We start from the raw sequence: 21,697 nt of genomic DNA, 5'->3' as shown, positions 1-21,697 counted from the left end.
TACCAGAACTCCCTGAATATACACAAGTACATACACAGCTTCTAAAGGTCCAACAGCATTGCAGATTTATTGTGCCCACAAACTAACAGTATACTGTAAATGTTTAATGTGCCGGTATTAAAAGCAGTCCTACCTAAACAATTCTTTCACTTGTGTTCTAAAAAGGCCTGGCGTATTTGAATATTGTATATTATAGGGCTGAAACATTGTGGTACATATGCCAGGCCTGTGTGTGGCGCTGTAATGCCCACAGAAAAAAAAACAAACAAAAAAGACTAGAGCATGCACTTAAGCCGTGTAAGCACTAATCCATTTAGCACAAAAGCTACAATGTGAAAGACGGTCCACCCTGATCATCTGAAATAGCTTACTGTGCATTTAAAGCAAAGCAGTGTGTTTTTAAAAAAATTCACAGTTTCGTCCGCTGTACGTGGGGAGTGATTATTCGTGCGGTGGCCAGCTGCTGTCTCTCTCTGTCCGGTGTGAGGAGCTCTCAGCACTCCCCTCACACCAGGCAAGTCACAGCTCCGTCCCCAGCCACACTGACAAACAGTCTCTGAAAGAAGATCCACTCTTTCTTCTGTGTTTTACTCAGACTTGCACTGAGTGTTTCGCTTTTTAATTTTCGCTTTTTGGGCAACACACAATACTTCACAAACACGGAAACTTAAATATAATAATAATAATAAAAAGTGACTGAGGCTTGCATGTTCAACCTCCAGCTGAAATGCATCTGCTGAATTGCAGCGAAAGAGGGATTAAAAAAAAAATCACACAAGGAACCAGTCCACCACCTTAAAAAAAAAAAAGAAAAGTAAAAATGATTCAATTTCACAAAAAAACAGAAAGCCACATCCCATCGCCATTTCTGCAAAATGTCAAGACTTTGGCTGAGCTCCTCACACCGGGAAAGATACAAACTTGTAAAGATGTGAAAAATAAATAATTACCCAGGAAAACAGAAAGGGATACACTAAATTTGACAATCTGTGTGATGGCTCAGCGACATTGTACCATTGCTTTTTACTCGATTAATCGCCAGAATAATCAATAGAATACTCAATTACTAAAATAATCGATAGCTGCAGCCCTAGTATATTACTATAAATAAAAATTCTGTGAAGGTACAGACCAACTCACTGATATATAAATGAATCTGCATTGTGTCCCCCCCACACACACACACACATACAAGCTCTAATTCAGAGTAAGTTTGGTATAGGTATGAACAAGTAATTTCATTGCCATGTGAGTTTTGAAATTACTTTCTGAGGTGCTTGACACATAGTTAGGACAGTGTTTGGTCTTAATGGCACATCATTGCTTATCCCAGTATTAATTTGAGAAACAACCGTGTAGAAAGTGCATGGATGCTGACTGAAGTCGACTTTAAATTTTTATTACCATTGACCGCTTACGAAAATTAAAGACAAAAATAAATAAAACATGAGTTTAGTATACATTTTTCTCATTTCTCTTACAGGTAAACTGGAACAACAGATCTTACAATGTTTTCAATTCCTGGCCTTCCAACACCAGGATCAGAAGTGCCTGTTCTGATCAAGAGGGTAAACCTAAACCCAGTCTGTGGTCTTGTGGAGTTATGGGTTAACATGAATGAAGAAAAGCAACACATTTTTGAGCAAATGAGAGAGGAAATTCAGACTCCCAAATGTAAATTTAGTGGTTTGGAGGGAAAACCCCAAGACCCCTGCCTTGTTTGCATTGGTGACACCTGGCACAGAGCTCTGATTGTATCTATTCAAAGTGAAAAATACAATGTTTTTCTTATTGATCTGGGACAGTCCCATATTGCTACAAGTAAAGATTTGGCATGGGGACAAGAAGATAGTTTTGTCCTTTCTCCTGAAATTGAGATGTGCATTCTTGCAAATATTTTGTGCCTTGAGAACAAGTCACCTGAAAAAGCCACAAAGTTCTTGAATTCTTTGCTGGGCAAAAAGTTTAATGGATTAGTCCAACATGTGGTAATGTCAGACAGAACAATTCTTCTTGACATACCCTTTGTTTCAAAGCACATGTGTAAAGTTGGCGTTGCAAAGAAGATCCCAATGGGCACGTTTGAAAGCCATGTGCTGAAATATCTGCATTCCATCAAGGAAGGTGCTTCTGGGCTATGCCATGAAATGCAAGAAAAGCATCGGAATAATTGCCAACTTGAGCTCGATGAACACTACTTATACCCAGAACTCTTAACTGATGCATTTGAAACTGTTGAAGTGACTGAAGTAATGGATCCCCAAAACATTTTTTGCAGACTCTTAATTTTTTCCAAGGCATTGAAGATGATATCAGATCAGATCCACCAGCATTATGAAGAGAGTCCAGACTTTACTGAAGCACAACCACAAAGCTTTGGGGCTCCATGTGCAGCTAAAGACAAAAATGGCAGATGGCATCGCTCTTTACTAAAGCAAAACATTGACATCAATAATGATTCCATAGAAATCTTGAATGTCGATCATGGAAATTCTGAATTGGTCCCAGTAGCAGACATCAAACCCCTGCATAAAAAATTCCTGAAATTGCCTGTTTTTACATATCACTGTTCTCTGGAAGGCATAAAAGATGATGGTAGGGGGTGGACTGTAGAACAGATTAAGTCCTTGAAATCTTTGCTCCTGAACCAGACGGTGGTTGCCAAGTTTGGCAGACACAATATACCTCAGAATGTCTATTATGTCACTCTTTATGCAGAAAATGCTGCAGGTACACGCAGCATAAACGATTCTTTCATAGAGAAGGAAGAACTTTGCCAGCTTTCTAGGACTGAGCAAAAATGTATTCAGAATGAAACTGTACCTTCATTTTGTATCCTTCCTGAAGAAGGACAAGGTACAGTTATTTACAAAAACACCAGATCAGATGAACAACCAGCCTGTCAAGGCACTAAGAAATTGCTGGTTAACGGCGCAGTAAATGATGTAGCCACGTGGAACAAAAATACTGCTTTGAAAAACTGTCAAGAACATCCAGACCCTCTTTGTCCAAACCGTCGGCATCTGTCATATTACCCCCCTAATGGACAAAATGCACTTTCTGAGGGGGAGCTTTGCATTGGAAGTGTTGTAGATGTGAAAATATCTTGCATTGAAAACATACAGAAGTTTTGGTGTCAAACTGCCAACAGTGATGCTCTCGGACTTCTTATGCAAGACATGCAAAACCACTATGCCACTGCCCATCCTCAACCGCTTGTTGAGTCGGTCTGTGTAGCTCGTCATCCAGACAGTAGAATGTGGTACAGAGCAAGAATTATTACAAGTGGACTTCCTCTTGCTGCTACAGTGAGGTTTATTGATTATGGTCAAACACAACAGATACCATTGGAAGAGTTGTACCCCATTGACCCAGCTTTCTTGCAACTGAAAGCCCAGGCTTTTCAGTGTTCTTTATACAGTTTGAAATGCACTACTGGTATCGATCTGAATGATGCAGCATTTTCTGAGTTTCAAACATTTATTGATTCAGCAGCTTCTTCAAATAATTGTTTGAAATGCATTATTAAAGCTGTAACATCTGATGAACAAAGTCTGCCACTTAATGTGGTGGATATAAAAGTGCCCCATGAAAGTGCTTGCACATTGCCGAATCAGAAATGCACAGAGAATGAAGTTATCCGACAAATTGATCCTTTTGTTCCATCAGTCAAGTATAATTACTCCACATATAACATTGAGGTAGGCGGAAGAGAGAAAGTGTGTGTAACTGCCTCAGAGGGTGTCGATCACATCTACTGCCAGCTGGACAGAAATTGTCATGTGTTTGACAAAATGATGGAAAGTGTTGCTCAAATAATGAGCAAACCACAGCGCACAGATCACCCTGTTGGACTCAACAGTGCCTGCCTTGCCAGGTACACTGATGATCAGTGGTACAGAGGTCAAATTGTAGGAATATCTCCAAAGCTTCAAGTGCACTTTGTGGACTTTGGTGATACCTTGTTATTGAAAGAATCTGATATTTGCCCCTTTCCCCCTGAAGTAAGTCTTGCCAAGTCTATTCCTGTGCAGGCTATTCCACTGGAACTCTTTGATATTCCTAAAAATGTACCTCAAGAAGTCAACAAATGGTTTTCAGATCATGCTATAGGGCATAGTTTTAATGTTTTAGTGGTAGCAAAAGGTGAAAAGGGAAAGTTAATTGTTGAACTGTTTGACAAATCACTGAATGTAAATGCCAAAGTAAGGGAGAAGATTGCAAAGGTGCAAAAACAGACAAGTGGCCTTGGCCAGCAGATGAACAAGCATCTGTCTACCAGTCTACAAAAGACTAGTGTGCCTAGTGGATACAAAGTTCATGAGCACAGTATATCACGACGACACGACACTGCAAAGGAATCCAAAGTCTGCAAGAGTCTTGTAATGTGCACTGAAGTCGACGTAAATAAAAGTCGTGTGTCTGTGCCAGAGCGTCGGCATAGAAAAACTCTGAATGGAAGTGGACAACCAATGTCGGTGCATGCCAGAATCACAGATGTGCCACAGAGGCTTATAAAACAAGGAGTGACAGCTAATGTGTTTGTTTCCCATTTTAACAGCCCCTGCAGTTTTTTTGTTCAGCTTCAAAAAGAAGAAGCTGAAATGCGCACTCTGTTGGCAAAGCTAAATAAATCTCAGTCAGCTGGTCAACCTCCAGCTGATTTTCGAGACCTGCAGATTGGTGACTTGGTGAAGACACTCAATGAAAATTCATGGTATCGTGCAGTTGTGAAACACAAACTTGAAGATGGTACTGTACGTGTTCAATTCATAGACATTGGCAGTGAAGCAGTAATCTCCTACATCAAAATCTACCACATTGGCAAAGAGTTTGCAGCAGTGCCAAAGTTCAGCATATCATGCACTCTGGCAGGAGGAAACATCAACCATGAAACGTGGGATGAGAATGCAATTTACAAAAAAGACACAATGGAGAATCCTAAAAAGACATTTGTGTGCAACTTCATTGAAGAAAAGGAAAATGTTTGGAATGTCACTCTTCAAGACAAACAAATTGTGGCTGCTGAGCTGTACTTGCAAAACATCTACTCCAAAATGAAGCAGCTTCCCCCTCCTCCTTGTCCTGAGGGAAACGTGAGCATTTGCGCATACAAGATGCCAAGCATTTCTTTGAACAATACAGAGGATGTGTACACATCCTGCATTGTTGGACCCAGTTACTTCTGGTGTCAATGTGCAAATGGAGATGATCTTGGCAAAGTGGCAAGTCTTTCTCAACGAGCTGGGCAGGGACTGTCCAACATGACACTTCCTGAAACTGTGGATATTGGCAGTCCATGTCTTGCTCTCTTTGCCGTCGACAAGCAGTGGTATCGAGCTCAAGTAATTCATAAAACTGATGATCTACTCCATGTTTTGTTTGTTGACTATGGAAATGAGTCTGACATTGACATCAAGAATGTGAAATCAATGCCTCCTTTTTTGCTGGACATGGCTCCTCAGGCATTTTTGTGCTCTTTAGAAGGATTTGATGAGTCTAAGGGTTCCTGGGATGATGATGTTTATGATGAATTCTACAATCTCATGGTTGATAAACCACTCATGGTTACAGTCTTGAACGTGGGAAATAATTCAGACCTTTCGCTCCCTCAGTATGGAGTACATGTTGAATGTGATGGCATGATTGTCAATACAGTGCTGCAGAAACACTGGAAACCATTGTTAGTGGATGTCACAAAAGTACCTCAAATGCCAACCAGTCTCAAAGATGTACCCACTGTGCCAAGCTTTGAACTCCCTGATGGAAATGGGAACAGTTGCATGTACAAGGAGCCAAAGATTTCCCAAAACAAAACTGAGGAAGTATTTGTTTCTTGCATTGTGGGACCACACTACTTTTGGTGTCAGTATGCCAACACAGAGGAGTTCAACACTTTGTCAAGATTGGTTCAGACTCTAGGACAGGCATCACAGGAAGTACTGATGCCTGAGACTGTAGATACTGGGAGTCCATGTCTTGCTCTCTTTTCCAGTGACAATCAGTGGTATCGTGCCCAAGTAATTCAGAAAACTCACAACACTCTCAATGTGTTGTTTATAGATTATGGAAATGAGTCTGAAGTAGAGATCAAACATGTGAAACCACTGCCTTTTCCTCTGCTGGAAAAGGCTCCACAGGCCTTTTTGTGCTCTCTGGCTGGATTTGATGATTCTCAAGGTTCCTGGGATGATGAAGTTTATGATGTCTTCCACAATCTTATGGTTGACAAGCCACTGAAAGTGACTCTGTGCAATAGGGAAGCTCACTCAGAGACTAAAATTCCCCAGCATGTAGTGAAAATTGAATGTGAAAGTATGATTGTAAATGTAGAGATGCGGAAATACTGGAAACCATTTGCCCCAGTGCATGAGCCAATAGAAGGTTCTCAAACAGAAACCCTCCTCAAAGATGTCCCAATTGAATCCAGCTTAACACATCTTAAGTTTCCTGAAGAGAATGTGAGTAGTTGTGTGTACATTAATCCAAACATTGGACAAAGCAAGACTGAAGAGGTATATGCTTCCTGCATATTTGGACCATGTCACTTTTGGTGTCAGTACGCCAACACAAAGGAACTCAATGAAGTGACAAAGCTTGCTCAGGAAATTGGACAGGTGGAGCAGGACATACCCGAGACTCTGGATCCAGGGAGCAAATGCCTTGCTCTCTTTTCCACTGATGGGCAATGGTACCGAGCTCAAGTAATTCACAGGACTGACCGCATGCTCTCCGTTGTGTTTATAGACTATGGAAATGAATCAGAAGTTGACATAAAGGATGTGAGACTGATGCCTCAGATTCTGATGGACAAACCACCTCAGGCCTTTTTCTGCTCATTGGGTGGTTTTGATGAGTCAAAAGGCTCTTGGGATGATGAGATTTATGATGACTTCTACAATCTCCTAGTTGATAAACCACTAAAAGTGACAGTGGTGAATATGGAGGCTAACTCAGAATCTGCAGTTCCTCAATATGCAGTGAAAATAGAGTGCAATAACATGGTTGTGAACACACTGATGCAGAAATACTGGAAACCTTTTGCCACAGACGGTGGTGTGACAGAACATCCCGAGTCAGGTTGGTAGACTGTCACCAATGAAAAATCATGTTCATAAATATATTTTAATAAATTGTATTGCTAATTTGCCTATATTTATTTCAGTGAAAGTGGACAATGGACAAGAGGACTTGCCTTCTCAGTAAGGTCATATCAGACCAAATGGTATGGCTTAAAATTGGATATTAAATGTCAGAAAGGCATGCCCATGACATGAAACTAATTATTTACCGTGAAATAATACTTAAGACAAGGAAATATTTTGCCCCCGATCTGTCTAGTGTCTGGCAGGACTGTTCAAACTAATAAACAAATTTGAAACTTGATGCAATGATTAAATGTTACTACAAGTCTTTTCAATCATCTTGTCAACTTAGTATATATTCATTTTAGAGCATCTGTGTAAAAAACAAAACAAAAAACAAATTTGTAACTTTGGCACCAGGCAAACCTGACCAACTCTGTAATAGTTGTAAAAATCTTCTCTTGGCTTTTAGGTACACAGTCATAACTGATATTGTGGGTTTTTGTTTAATCACAAACTTGTGCACAGATCTTGATTCATCTTCCCAGGTATTCCTAAAAATAATAAGTTTATGTAATTCCTTCCTAACCAAGGTCAACCAATTAAGGATCCACTACTTGTCTCTTGGAGTGTGTGAGTGCTGCACCAATTAGTTTAGTAAGTTTGATAAAAATGCATAGGGAGAAAAAGAATAATGCTTGTCTTCAGTTTTAGTATGTTTTGGAATGTAGTTTGGTGTGTGTGTTACGCAATTTCCCTTTCAGCATACTTTAAAGTATGCTGAGGTTGGTGTTTTATACACAGTGTACCCAGAAAGTATTCACAGCACTTCATTTTTTTTTTCAACATTTTATGTTACAGCCTTATTCCAGAATGGTGTAAATAAATTTTTTCCCCTCGAAATTCTGCTCGCAATACCCCATAACGACAACATGAGTTTTTATTTATTTATTTTTTTTATTTTTTTATTTTTGCAAGTTTATCAAAAAAAAAAAAAAATCACACGTACATACGTATTCATACCCTTTGCCATCAAAGGGGCATCAACAAAGTATTGAGCAAAGGGTGTGAATACTTATGTACATGTGATTTCTGTGTTTATCATTATGGGGTATTGTGTGTAGAATTTTGAGGGGAAAATGAATTTCATCTATTTTTGAATAAGACTGTAACAGAAAAAGTGAAGCGCTGTGAATACTTTCTGGATGCAGCATGTGTGCATATAATCTCTCTTTTTAAATATGCTTTTCTTGTGTTTACAGATGACAATGGTTGGAAAAGTTCAGCGAGACCACAACCTTAATATTTTGATTAATCAAATCCCTTGTTAGAATTTCTGCTAAATTTGACAGTTCCACTGAAATGAAACTGTCATCTGTGTACATACTGTATGGCATTATATCATGTATTGATGTTAATAAAATGTTGAAATTTTCACTTCTTAAAATTTATTATACTTTTGGGTGTTGGTGTATGGTGTGTTTTATATTCACAGCATAATAGCTATCTTGCTGTTGGGAATACACAGCATCAGTAGTTTTTATAACCTTAACCTTTTGTTTTTTGAGGAGGAACTGTTGCTTTTATTGCCGAGAGCAGTCCGGTCTGACACAGGAATGAAATGAGGAGACTTTATCATCATCGTGTATTGACCACTATCTATTGTGGTGCTGTTCGTGGCAACCCATATAACCTTATGGTAAAAGGTATAACTTTGCACAGTTACTCAGCAGTGTGCTTGAATTCTTTGGACCATGTGTCATGTTTCTCACTCAAGCGTATTGGCGTCACCAACACGTCAAACTTGCAGTTGTTTTTATGCATGAAAATTCAGTAAGGTATATCTTATATATTATATTCCAATTCTAAAGTGGAACTATGCCAGTATACAAAGGTATATCTAAAAAGGAAGAGTAAAATAGTAGAGTAGAGCCACTTAGGTGCCTGGTCTTGAGAACCAGGGATGGCATGTAATCGTTGAATTGTAGGTCCAATTTTGAAAAACAAAGATCCTTGGGTCAGCCTAGTTCAATATGCCCTATAATTTTCTGCAATATCCATTTTAGTAGAGGACCTACCTAAGACGTATGCACATCATTTAGGAGAGGATAATGCAACTGTTCTAGATTAATACGACCCCAATAAACAACTTGGGCTATGTGCCAAAATCTCTATCCGGGGCAAACAGCCCAAAAATGACCATGCCTAATTTTTGTCCCAAGTGTTATTTCAAATACAGCTGTATTTTCTAAACTGCAGCAGCTATAGATTGTCCAAGGTACTCAATATGTTCAGAATGAGTACATGTTTGGTAGGGTCATTTGTGTTTTGATCATTTTAAGAGAAAATGGCTAAAATAAGTGAGTAAACATATGCGAAAGAAAACTAACATTTGCTAAATATAATGAAATTTTATTTTCAGTCATACTGTTATCAATGAAATATTGACAAAGTGAAAAATACAGAACTTGTTTCTTTAACAGACAGCAGTATCTAGAGATCTTAAATGTTTTAAAGATTATCGGCGCAATTTCCCAACAGCCAATAGCCCAGAAAGTTTTAGTAAATATGAGGTGATTCTGGACTGTATGTAGGTCATTCTCTCTTAATGTTCTCTCTTAAAATATCAAAATTAGAAATTTTCCACTCTGCTGTGGTCACGGTCATTAGAGTCCAAAGCCAAGTGTTGTGTTGCAGTATGCAGGCTAGGACTGACCCCAACCTCCGACCCCATGACCCTTAACTGGAGTAAGCGGGTAAAAAAAAGAAAAAAAAAAAAAGAATTATTCTTTATTTTTGTTGTTGCTTCTAAATGTTATACTGTAAGCTACATGTGTAAAATATAAATTTAACACATTTCAAAGTTGCAATTTTTGCACATTTTGAAAGTAACAAAAACAATAAATTAAAAGTTGATCTTTCCGTTTCAATAAGTCATGGTGCACATGAGGACGCATGGGTTATTAGAATATATTGTATGTGATATTGTTTTTACTCCAACATTACGATCATCCTGCAAAAGTCACATCTATTGGTTATCAATTGATTAGTGATAATTAATCCTTATAACCTTAGCGCCACCAACAGGTCAAGTAGTTCTATCTGTATGGCTTTCAGTTCTTCAAAGCAGCTGTCCCATAACAATCAATCAAATTTAGCCCACAGAACAATAAAATAAATTGATTATAATAGTAATAATAAATTGGAAACAAAACTAGAGAAATTTCAAAAGGAAAGTTAAGGTGGGGGGGATCAGACCTGGAAGCAAGAGAAATTACAGAAAGAACTGACTCAAAAGGACTCCTCAATTTTATGTTGCATTTTATTTTATAACTGACAGTGTGAGATTCTCTTACTAAAAAAATCCCTTTGAAATTGTTGCTGTTTGTTTAAACTACTACGCTCAGGAATTTGGTCGTCAGTACACTGGTGTGCAAATGTGGTTTCCACAGTTACCTGCAGAGGGTGTTTTCCATCCAACATTTAACCCCAATTTGAGCAATTTAACAACTGGACCCCCCCCCCCCCACACACACACACACACACACTTAAAAGTTTAAAAGGTCACCGTCATTAGAGTCCAAAGCCGTTGTGTTGCAGTATGTGGGCTATTTTATGAACTGATCTGCTGTAAAACAAACAAAAACAAAAAAGTCCTCATTTTGCTTTTCTGATTTCGTATATTTGTGTGGACACTGTGGCGCTGACACATGCTGCAGATTTTCCATCAATCCAGCCAGTGATCTGTTGCTCTCTGATGAGCAGCTCCTGTGGTGCACAAGGGCACAAACACCAGTCTGTTCCAGGACAGGAGCAGGAGGAGGACCTGGAGATACCTCGTCACCCTCCACATCGGAGGATCCAGCGGTTTAACAGCATATTTCACCACCCTGCTTTCATTCTTGTACATACATATTAAGCCTTATATATTTGAATTAGATCATGACCTGCTCCACTATTAGTGCAGCGGATAACTGAAAAAAATGCTTCAAATGGTGATGCAAGCACCAAATTTGGCACACATACTCCTTAGACATTACTCTTTTAAAAAGGCTGGGTACCCACGTGAACTTTCAATAGGCGGCCAAGAAGGGGTCAATTGAAGTATTACACAGGGGTCAAATTTAAAAATGCTCCAATCATATTGAAAGGTATTCCATATTATTTGTCTGATCATAAAGATTCCAAAAAGGTATAGTTTGGACTACCTTTGAATGAATGGTCTGGAGTTATGGGGTAAAAACAGCAAGAACACTGAGAAAGGTCAATTTCAGTTTGTACAGGGGTCAAAAGTTAAAGTTGCTCCAGTTTTGGTAAAAAGTGGTGCAAATTACTGGTTGAGCTAATAGGATTAATAAATGGAATAGTTCTGTGTTGCGTGCTTGGTTTGCAAAGTAAAGGTTAAACAATATCAGCATCAATTGAATTCTATGACATGTGACATATGCTACCCTGTAACATGATAACTAAGCATGATACATGATGCAAACTATTCCTTTTTAAAACCGTATTCACCCAACTAATAATTTGCATCACTTTTTACCATAATTGGAGCAACTTTACCTACAATTTTACCTACAATTTGTACCCTGTACAAATTGAAATTGACCTTTGTCACTGTTCTTGCTGTTTTTACCCCATAACTCCAGAACATTCATTCACAGATAGTCCAAACTATACCTTTTTGGAATCTTTATGATCAGACAAATAATATGGAATACCTTTCAATACGATTGGAGCATTTTTAAATTTTGACCCCTGTGTAATACTTCAATTGACCCCTTCTTGGCCGCCTATTGAAAGTTCACGTGGGTACCCGGCATTTTTAAAAGAGTAATGTCTAAGGAGTATGTGTGCCAAATTTGGTGCTTGCATCACCATTTGAAGGATGCTTCAGTAAATATTCACTTATCTGCTGCACTATATGCACAGCCACAATAATTAAGCAATCAACACCAAACTTGGTTTAGTGACTGGGGGCACCAAGTGGGGTGGTCACGTGTGAAAGCTCACATGCGTGAACTAACACACACACAGTCAGCCTTGTATAGGCTTTGAAGGATTACGTCAAAACTACTACATGGATTTCACCACGGATACATATTTGGACATGGAAGACTCCAATAAATTTTGGGGGTCATCCAAATCTGGATTCTGGATCAAGATACACTTTATATAGGCTTTGAAGGATTATGTCAAAACTACTTCACGGATTCTCACCAAATTTGCACCACAGATGGATATTAGGGCATGGAACACTAGACTGAAACTTTGGAAGTGACCCGGATTCTGGATAAAGATTTCACTTTGTATAGGATTTGAACAATTACTTCAAAACTACTTCACAGATTCTCACCAAATTTGCACAACAGATAGAATGAATTGAATGAATTTATTCAGTGCACAGACTCAACAATGACAAAAAACTGATAAGACATTTCAACAGATAGATCTTAGGGCATGGAAGACTCCACTGAATTTTGGAGGTGATCCGGATTGGTGGACCCACGTAACTCAGCTAGTACTCAATATTTCATCCAACATTTGGAGTTTGGAGAACTTTACACCCTACAGCAGCATCCTCCGTTTTAGTTACCAGAGAAACATCAATACAGGTTGTATGTCGTCCATCCCTCTCCACAGATGGTGGAGGAAAATATCGTGGAAACGAACTGTATGTCTTATCTAGTGTTAATTCATCTCTATGGTCAGGACTTTATAGGTTGCTAGGCAACTCTACAAAATGACAGAGTTGCACCAGGCAGTGGCAGCGGGACATTTTCACAAGGTTCAGGAGCTTCTGAGCCAAAACAAATGCAACCCCAACCACAGGGACATCGACTGGAGTTACAAGACTCCTCTGCACTGGGCAGCAGCTAAAGGTTTGCTAATCCAGATAAATGGTTGTCGTGTTTCCCCTGTGACAGACTAAGCAGCCTGTAAAATATCTAGTTTCATGTTTTCGTCTCTGTGCGGATTAAAGCGGCGATTGGACTGAAATTGCACGTTAATAAACCTCTCAGCTTTAAGGACTTTTAAAAATAGTTTTAGGTAGTTTTCAAAAACGCAGTTGCTGCACAGTTTAAAAAAAAGAAAGAAAGAAACTTGAACCAGTCCAGTCTCACGCTTGTTTTTTGTGTTCCCATCACGAAATGAGTGACATTTGCGACGCAAGGTTTTTTCCCCCCCTTATTTTACTATTTCTAATCCTACCCCTTTTCATAACGCTAACCAAAAAGTGGTGCAAATTATTGGTTGAGCTAATAGGATGAAATAGTTTTGACTGTTGAATGCTTGGTCTGCAAAGCCTTGGATTCTGTGACATGTGACATATGTTACCCTGTAAGTGATAACTAAGCATGACACATGGTGCAAACTATTCCTTTTGAAAACCCTATTAACTCAACCAATAATTTGCCTCAACCTTTACCAAAATTAAAGCAACTTTAACTTTTCACCCCTGTACAAACTGAAATTGACCTTTGTCCCTAGTCTTGCTGTTTTTACCCCATAACTCCATAACATTCAGTCACAGATAGTCCAAACTATACTTTTTTGGAATCTTTATGTTCACACAAATAAAACGGTATAGTTTTCAATATGGCCGGAGTAATGTTTAATTTTGACCCCTGTGTAATCCTTCACTTGAATTACACAATCAGTTTTTGGTTTGTTTGTTTTTTCTTTCAAAAGAGTCATGTCAAAGTGTGCTTATTTTGGTGCTTGTTTTTAGAAATGAACAGCCGTTACAGTTATCTGCTCCACTATTTGGGTCATCAATCATTCAGGATTTTTATAGTAGAGCCACTTCAAGTACTGTGGACTCTATAGATTATATCATTGTTTAACAGTGTCGGTTGATTGATTCCAAAATGTATATGAATAATCATATGCTTGCTTACCCCACACTATGAACTTTTATGCCATTCACATGAGTGTGAGTTATATATGAAGGTTTTTGTTACTCTGCCTTAAATGTTACTGTTTTGGTACACAGTGAAATAATGTGAACAGACCAGCTAAATGAAGTTTTTTTTTTGTTTTGTCTTTCTTTTTTGTAGGACATACAGAAACAGTGAGGATCCTTATTGAGCACGGAGCCAGGCCATGCCTGAGGACAGAGCATGGATGGACTCCTGCTCACTATGCTGCAGAGTCTGGTCGGCTTTCTGTCTTGCAGCTGCTGCACTCCATCCATGCTCCAATAGACAAAGAAGACTGCTGTGGAGACAAACCAGTACGGATAGCCGAGATATATGGACACCAAGACTGTGTTCATTTCCTCAAAACGTATGAAATCATTTTTTATGTTTTAAATCCAGCACCCAATAAATACATGCCATAAATGCATAGACATTAACAAAATTCCTCAAACTTTCTGACTCACCATAAGATGTTTAAGATGCTGTGTCATTAGTAAAACTGTAACACTGATGTTACACTTCTTAATACTTGTAAGATAAAGCTCAAAATTAGTATTCTCTTATAATTTCAACACCTTATGGCAAAAACTCTTGAGTGTATTTTCACTTGTTCCATAAGCAGATTTTTATTATTTATTTATTTATTTTATTTAAAAAAAAAAAAAGATCATGTATATTATATTCAGTGATTCTTGAAATTACCTGAGAAAATTCATTTTGAGCTTTATTTCAATAGTATGAGGAAGAGTTACATATTTTAATAACAACACATCAGCTTAAAAATCTTAGTAAAAATATATGTTTTTTTATCTTTTGTGAAAAACTTTGTTAACTGTTAGAATGGTCCAAACAGTGGGTCACCCCTCTAAGTCTGGTCTGCTTGAGGTTTTTTTCTCAAAAACACCAGAGGGAGATTTTCCTTACCAGTGTCACGTGTGCTTGAACTTGAAGGGGGTTGGTAAGGATAGACCTTACTCGTGTGAAGCGCCTTTAGGCAGTGTTATTATTCACAGCACTGTATTTGTGCCACATTTTTTTTTTCTGTTACAGCCTTTTTCCAAAATGGATGAAATTATTTTTTTTTCCTCAAAATTCTACACACAACACCCCATAATGACAATGTGGAAAAAAAGTTGGGCTTTTTTTGTTTTGTTTTTTTAGATTTTTGCAAATTTCTCTCTCTCTCTCTCTCTCTCTCTCTCTCTCTCTCTCTCTCTCTCTCTCTCTCATCTCTCTCTCTCTCTCTCTCTCTCTCTCTATATATATATATATATATATATATATATATATATATATATAAACTCGCAACCCATCTGATGGGGTCGCCCATCTGATGAGCTGCTGTGCTGTTCAGTGCGGCTCTTGGTCGCTTCCCTCTCCACTGGTCGCAGGTCCATCTGGTTATGGTGGTAGAGATGCACCGTATCCGGGTGATTCCCTCGAGATCCATCAAGTACAATCTGGGGCCCACCTGTTGTAGACAGACTCCTCTTCTCCACCTGCCGGTTGTGTTCCCAGGCAGTGGTTACATCCCTATATCCTGTTCGATACACAACTCAGGCAGATCTCTAGCTGATTTGTCATACCAGTGTTTTGGCTGTCTGATGCTTTGCCCACAGCTCTTCTGGGACTCCAGTGACCACACACAGCTCCAAGAGCCTGTCAGCTCCTGGAAGTGGAGTCTTTAGTCTACGAGACATCAGTCTATGACCAGGGCTGCTGAGCATGCTCTCCATGAGTGAATTCTTCCACTGTTAGATGGTCAGCCATGGGTCATTACCCACACTGGCTGCTTTCTTGCAAAGGGTCTTCGCTATCTTCACGGCTGACTCAGCCTTTCCATTCAACTTTTATGTCTGGGGGAGGACATGACATGGTCAAAACTCCGTTCCTTTGCAAACTTCCTGAATGCTTTGCAGTCAAACTGGGGACCACGATCTGTAATCACCCGGTCTGGCTGTCCATTACGTGCAAAATGGTTCTTTCACCTCAGCACTGTGGTCTCTGCTGACAGATCTGGGAGCAGAAATCGGAATAATGGTCCACCATGAGGAAAAAGTCTTTGCCAGCTTGTTTGAACAGATCCATGCTGAAGATCTTCCATGGTTGTGTTGGGAGTGCATGTGACATCATTGTCTGCTGCTCATGTGAGTACTCATTACACGCTGAACACTGGCTCACGTAGTCCTTGACTTCACCACGCATGTTGGGCCAGTACACCATGTCACTGGCCTGTCAATAGCAGGCATTTCCTCCGATGTGGCTGGCATAAATGCTTTTCAACATTTCTGCACGCAATGATTTTGGCACTATGACTTGCTGGCTTTTGAAAAGCACTCCAGTCTGTGCGCTGATCTCATCCCTGATTGACCAGTATTGTCTGATCGTCAGAAGAGTGTCCTCCTGGTGATCTGGCCATCCTTGGAGCACCACTGCTTTCAAAATCTGAAGGTTTTCATCACCCTCAGTGTGCTCTCTGATCTGATTCAGCCGCTGGCTGGTGACGTTCAGATAGTCATCCTGGTGTATCTGTTCAGTGTCTTCTTGTGCCCTTTGCAGGCAGCATATGGTGTGTTTTGTGTATTTTGTGTCTGTCCCCTATGGTGGCGCTGTGTCCCTGCTCAATGTGTTACTGATATGCATGTGTGGTCCTGGCTTGTACACCACCTTGAGGTTGTAAGCCTGGAGTGTGAGCAGCATGCTCGGGGAGTTGTTTGGGTGTTGTGAAAAGGGGCTTGGTGAAGATTGAGATGATTGGCTTGTGGTCAGTTTCTGCTGTAATCTCCCCCCAAAATAAAATAAACAAATAATAGTGAAAATGCTGGCATGCAAACACGATACTCAGACACTCTTTTTCGATTTGAGCATAGCTCTGTTTTGTCTGAGTCAGCACTTGTGATGCAAACTCCTTTGGCTGACCTTCTTGTAACAGACAGCAGCCAAGTCCCTTCTGGCTCATATCACTCTGGATGATGACCGGCTTGGTCACGTCGTAGTGTCTCAGGATCAGGGCTGCTGTGACCAGTCACTACATCTTCTCAACTGCAGCGCCGTGTTTGGGTAGCCAGTGCCATGGGACATCCTTGTCCAAAAGCCACCATAGTGGCTTGGATATCGCAGAGAGGTGTGGCATGAATCTTGCAAGGTACATCACGAATCCAATAAACAGCTGCACAGCCTCGGCATCTGCGTGGTGTGGCATATCCCGGACTGCCCTAACTTTCGCTGGGTCCACTTTGAGCCCATCTGCCTGGAGAATGTGGCTGTGGAACTTGACCTCTCTGACCCTGAATTGCAGTTTCTTTAAACTCAGCCTCAGCTTAACCTCCCTGCACTTCTGTATGGGCGCTATCAGTTTTGCATCATGGTCCTGTATGGCCTCCTCATCTGTGTCCCCACACCCAACTATCAGTATGTCATCTGTTATTGGATTTACTCCATTTAGGTCTGGTAGCAGCTCTGGTTGCTTTCGCTGGTATATCTCTGGGGCCACGGACACCCCAAATGGCAGCTTTAATCAGCACGGTCTGCCCCACAGCGTCCAGAATGTGGTGGTATAACTGCTACCCTCGTCTAGTTTGCACTGTAAGAAAGCATCTCGTGCATCTACAAGGGTGAAGATTCAAGCCCTGGGCAGCTTGTATAGCGCATCTTCAAGTGTTGGCATTATGTAGGGAGGTCGCCTGATTCAGTGACGGGGTCTATGCAGATCCTCAGCTTATCTGGCTGCCTGACAATCACCATGTTGCTAATCCTCTCAGTAGGCTCTGTCACTGAGGTTAAATGGCTATCTCTCTCATATTTACCTAACTGAGCCTTGACTGCATCTCTGAGAACCTCTGGGACATTGCGCAGGGAAGCCTGCACTGGGATACATTTGTGTCAAAATGAACATCCCCTGGGAGTGACTCATCTGGCTCATTGAAAACATCATTGTAAGTATGCACAAGGTGTTGCTTCGTTTGCGCCTTTGAGCTGCTGTGTCTTACCATCAGAAGCTCTTCAGAGATCATGAAGCGCATGAAACCTAGGTGCTCACTGGTTTCACCTGACAACAGGGGTCTCTGCACGCTTCTTACTATCTCAAAATACAGCTTGTGTGTTTTCCCCCTCACTGCATACTCCTGAGCATGCTCTCCATGAGCGAGTTCTTCCACTGTTAGATGGTTAGCCATGGGTCATTACCTGCACTGGCTGCTTTCTTGCAAAGGGTCTTTGCTATCTTCATGGCTGACTCAGCCTTTCCATTCGACTTTTATGCCTGGGGGAGGACATGACATAGTCAAATCCCCATTCCTTTGCAAACTTCCTGAATGCTTTGCAGTCAAACTGGGGACCACGATCTGTAATCATCCGGTCTGGCTGTCCATCACGGGCAAACTGGTCCTTTCACCTCAGCACTGTGGTCTCTGCTGACATATCTGGGAGCAGAAATCGGAGTAATGTTCCACCATGAGGAGAAAGTCTTTGCCAGCTTGTTTGAACAGATCCATGCTGAAGATCTGCCAAGGTTGTGTTGGAAGTGCATGTGACATCATTGTCTCCCGCTGCTGCTCATGTGAGTACTCATTACACGCTGAACACTGGCTCACGTAGTCCTTGACTTCACCACGCATGTGGTATAACTGCTACCCAGCTTGTGTGTTTTCCCCCTCACTGCATACTCTGTTTGGAATATGCCTACACAGTAAATTTTGCAGAGTAAAATTTACTCTGTTGGGATAACATTTGATCCTAATCCAAATAGAGTTAAATATTCTCTATCACAGGACTAAATTAACTCAACACAGTGTAAAATCAACTCTTATTGGAGTAAAACCACTTGCACTGACCAGACTGTGTCACCGACCGAATGGTCCCCTCTAAAAATCGATCCGCCCTGCCTTCAATGCGCAGTCATCATCAGCGGCGGTTCACCGATTATCACCTAGTTTATGCTTAAAACTGCACTCCAGTCATCATCTATCTCAGCGACTGACACTGTATCTGAAGTTTTGTACAACAATCCTGTCCACATAAATTCAGCATTATTCCATAATAAAAGACGGAGGAAGCGATCAGAGAGCAGCAGCCAGGTGAGCTGCTAGCTCCTGCGTTCACTGCGCATCAGTCATTTCAAAGCGTCACAGAGTATCGCCTTGTCTCTGCTTAAAACTGACTTTAGAATGATTTAAGAGGTTTTACCTTGTCATCTGATGGTTAATAATCCCATTAATCCATTTGATCGCTTTGGGTGAAGAGACTGTGTCTCAGACAAGCTGCTGAGCTCAGAAATGACACATGCACAGTGGAGGTAGGGCAGGCCAATTTTTAGGGGGGACCGTTTGGTCTGCGACAACTGTTGAGCTGATTTCACTCTATAATAGAGTGAATTTTACTCTATTTAGACTGAGACCAAATGTTATCTTGGCAGAGTGTACTTTACTCAGCAAAATTTACTGTGCATGGAATGCATTGATTGGCCTGAATACAGTACTAACCTTAGAAGCTTTGCCCCAGGAGCCAATCTCCTCATGTCTTTTATGCTCATGCTACTTTACTTTTTTTACATTTACCATACACATTAGGTGTATTTGCACAAAGTATTGGTATCGAATCGGTATCACCAATACCAGCCTGAATTTTACTCAGTAATGATCGGAAAGGAAATTGGTGGTATTGAACATCACTAGTATCTAGAACTGTCAACCGGACATGACATACAACACACACATCCACCCCCCTGCTTGGGACATACCGTTACACGACTGAAATAGAGGGGGGCTGATACAAAAGGCCCATAACACCTTTTCCCTCAGATTTAGTATTTTTTATCTTTGACACCCCTTTTTTGCAGTGTACAAGCACCAAATTTGTGATTCTGATTTTATTCACCGTATGCAGTCGATTGACATCAACATAATTTTAATGGATCAAATAGAAGCATATGCAAAAACTGATTTTTGATAGGTTATGTTGAATTTTCAAGTGGTCAAATTCCATTTAGTTTATATTTTATTTTATTTGCTATTTATGGTATTTATTATGTTTTATTTTGCTTATGTGCTAAATTAGAATGACGTTTGTTGCATTTAATCTTAATAGTTTCCACCCAGCACATTTCAAAGTGTTAATTTCTTAAAACTAATGCATGTAGGTCTATTAAACAGGCCTATATGCATGCCTCAGGTGTTCAATATATTCGGTTGTAATTTTTATCCCAGTGGTATGAAGTAAACTGGAATATAGTGATCAACATGTCCATTTGTCCGCCATTGTTAGCACGATATCGCAAGAACCAGCTGACTAATTTCATTCATGTTTAGCATAAAGGTGTACTTGGGTGATCCCCCGACACCAGTCAATTACGGTGACCTTGGGGTCAATTTCAAGGTCACTGCAAGATATTCAATATGTTGTCATTGCCACCCATGTTAGCATAAGGGTGTACTTGGGTGATCTCCCTACACCAGTCGATTATGGATTTTTGGAGCCGGGGAGATATGTCGTCTCACGATGACTCAAATTAATACCTGCAGTCAACATTGACAAATGGGAATGTATGCCACTAAAAGTGTCGTATTGTTTTTGGAGCATGAACAGTGAAATCCAGCATGCCCAAAAACCTATAATTTGACATCAAGATCACACAAATCAAATTTTGTGAGGAAAAAAATGATTTGGGGTTCGATTTGGTGGCCATCATGAAATTAGACACCATCTTGGATTTCACTGATGCTGTAAAACAGATCCATTGTGATAAGAGCATTTCAATGCAAATAGTATTTTTTCAGGAGGTCATTTTGTTGGCCATCTTGGATTTTTAAGTTCCCAATCGACCAGATTTGTTAAATACAATCTAGGGAATCATCATGCCAAATTTGGTGCTTGTACTTTGCTTTGTGCTTTGTAGAGTTTTCCTGTAACATTGATGTCATCTGCTCCACTGCTAAGTTAATGAGACATTAACTGCATTGTTTTGTTGCTGTTGTTGTTTTTAAGCAGTGCAGAGCTTGAGTGTCAGGCCTATCGCAGGCTGGCAGCCGTAAAAGGCATTTCGTTGGATGACACAGATGAGGAGTGGGGAAAAAGAGGATAAAGAAAATGACGAGAAGGTGATCTCAAGCTGCAACATTCACAAGAAGACCTAATGCACCTTTACTCCAAATGAAGAGACTCACTCACATCATTGTAGTCTTTGAACTTACAGTTATATCTCTGACATGTCAAAATATCCTGTTAATGATAAAGATGTGCACAATGTTGCTCAAACTGTATTCATATGCACTTTAATATAAATCCATTTAACAAAGAAAACAGACCTGCCAGCTGTACCCAAAGAAGAATTTGTACAGTAAAATACAATGCAGATAACAATGGGTTACAATAATATTTCATCTCCATAAAAAAATAAAATAAAATAAAAAACAAGCATACAACAGAATATAGAATGTATGTAAATTTAAAATGTACTTTGTTGTGGTTTAGATTGTACTCTACATTTGAAGTACTTCACTTTTTCATTGTGTTGCCTCTGACTTTGTGGAGCTTTTGCTGATGGATTGTGGAGCCTGGAGAGGAGGATAGTGTTTGTTAGCTTTCTGTAAATACATGAAGGATATTTGTGTACAGGTACACACAGTCACACGGCACTTACCTTTTTGGAGAAGCGTTTCATCAGTGCATCACGTACCTGTCGAAAATGGATGA

At 40.1% G+C, this 21,697-nt stretch overlaps 3 protein-coding genes across 3 annotated transcripts in view; 2 read left to right on the top strand and 1 right to left on the bottom strand.

Annotated features, from left to right (window-relative positions):
- Positions 1 to 1,508: 1,508 nt before the first annotated feature.
- Positions 1,509 to 7,357, top strand: LOC117531889 (tudor domain-containing protein 6). The gene is made up of 2 exons (XM_034195080.1): positions 1,509 to 7,080; positions 7,166 to 7,357. Exons 1-2 carry the CDS (start codon positions 1,509 to 1,511, stop codon positions 7,204 to 7,206), a joined length of 5,613 nt encoding a protein of 1,870 aa, XP_034050971.1. The 3' UTR covers positions 7,207 to 7,357.
- Positions 7,358 to 12,828: 5,471 nt separating this feature from the next.
- LOC117500914 (ankyrin repeat domain-containing protein 66) overlaps positions 12,829 to 21,697 on the top strand; it is a 9,000-nt gene continuing 131 nt past the window's right edge. The window contains exons 1-3 of the mRNA XM_034159699.1: positions 12,829 to 12,967; positions 14,147 to 14,375; positions 20,993 to 21,697. The exon at positions 20,993 to 21,697 is cut by the window's right edge and continues 131 nt beyond it. Coding sequence (XP_034015590.1) covers positions 12,829 to 12,967; positions 14,147 to 14,375; positions 20,993 to 21,086 — 462 coding nt within the window. The 3' untranslated portion in view covers positions 21,087 to 21,697. The remainder of the gene's footprint in view (positions 12,968 to 14,146; positions 14,376 to 20,992) is intronic.
- Positions 21,467 to 21,697, bottom strand: part of adgrf3a (adhesion G protein-coupled receptor F3a) — a 12,951-nt gene continuing 12,720 nt past the window's right edge. The window contains exons 11-12 of the mRNA XM_034195079.1: positions 21,645 to 21,680; positions 21,467 to 21,558 (exon numbers count right to left, since the gene is read on the bottom strand). Coding sequence (XP_034050970.1) covers positions 21,508 to 21,558; positions 21,645 to 21,680 — 87 coding nt within the window. The 3' untranslated portion in view covers positions 21,467 to 21,507. The remainder of the gene's footprint in view (positions 21,559 to 21,644; positions 21,681 to 21,697) is intronic.

This window comes from Thalassophryne amazonica, chromosome 19 (assembly GCF_902500255.1).
Source record: "Thalassophryne amazonica chromosome 19, fThaAma1.1, whole genome shotgun sequence".
NCBI classification, from domain to species: Eukaryota; Metazoa; Chordata; class Actinopteri; order Batrachoidiformes; family Batrachoididae; genus Thalassophryne; species Thalassophryne amazonica.
Note: the sequence above shows the minus strand (reverse complement) of the source record. Positions and strands in the feature narration are given on the sequence as shown.

Excerpts from the sequence above, each read along its gene's own strand:
- LOC117531889 (XM_034195080.1), top strand. The coding sequence starts at position 1,509 with ATGTTTTCAATTCCTGGCCTTCCAACACCAGGATCAGAAGTGCCTGTT. Across the intron at positions 7,081-7,165 it reads GACAGAACATCCCGAGTCAG|TGAAAGTGGACAATGGACAA; the intron begins GTTGGTAGACTG and ends TATTTATTTCAG.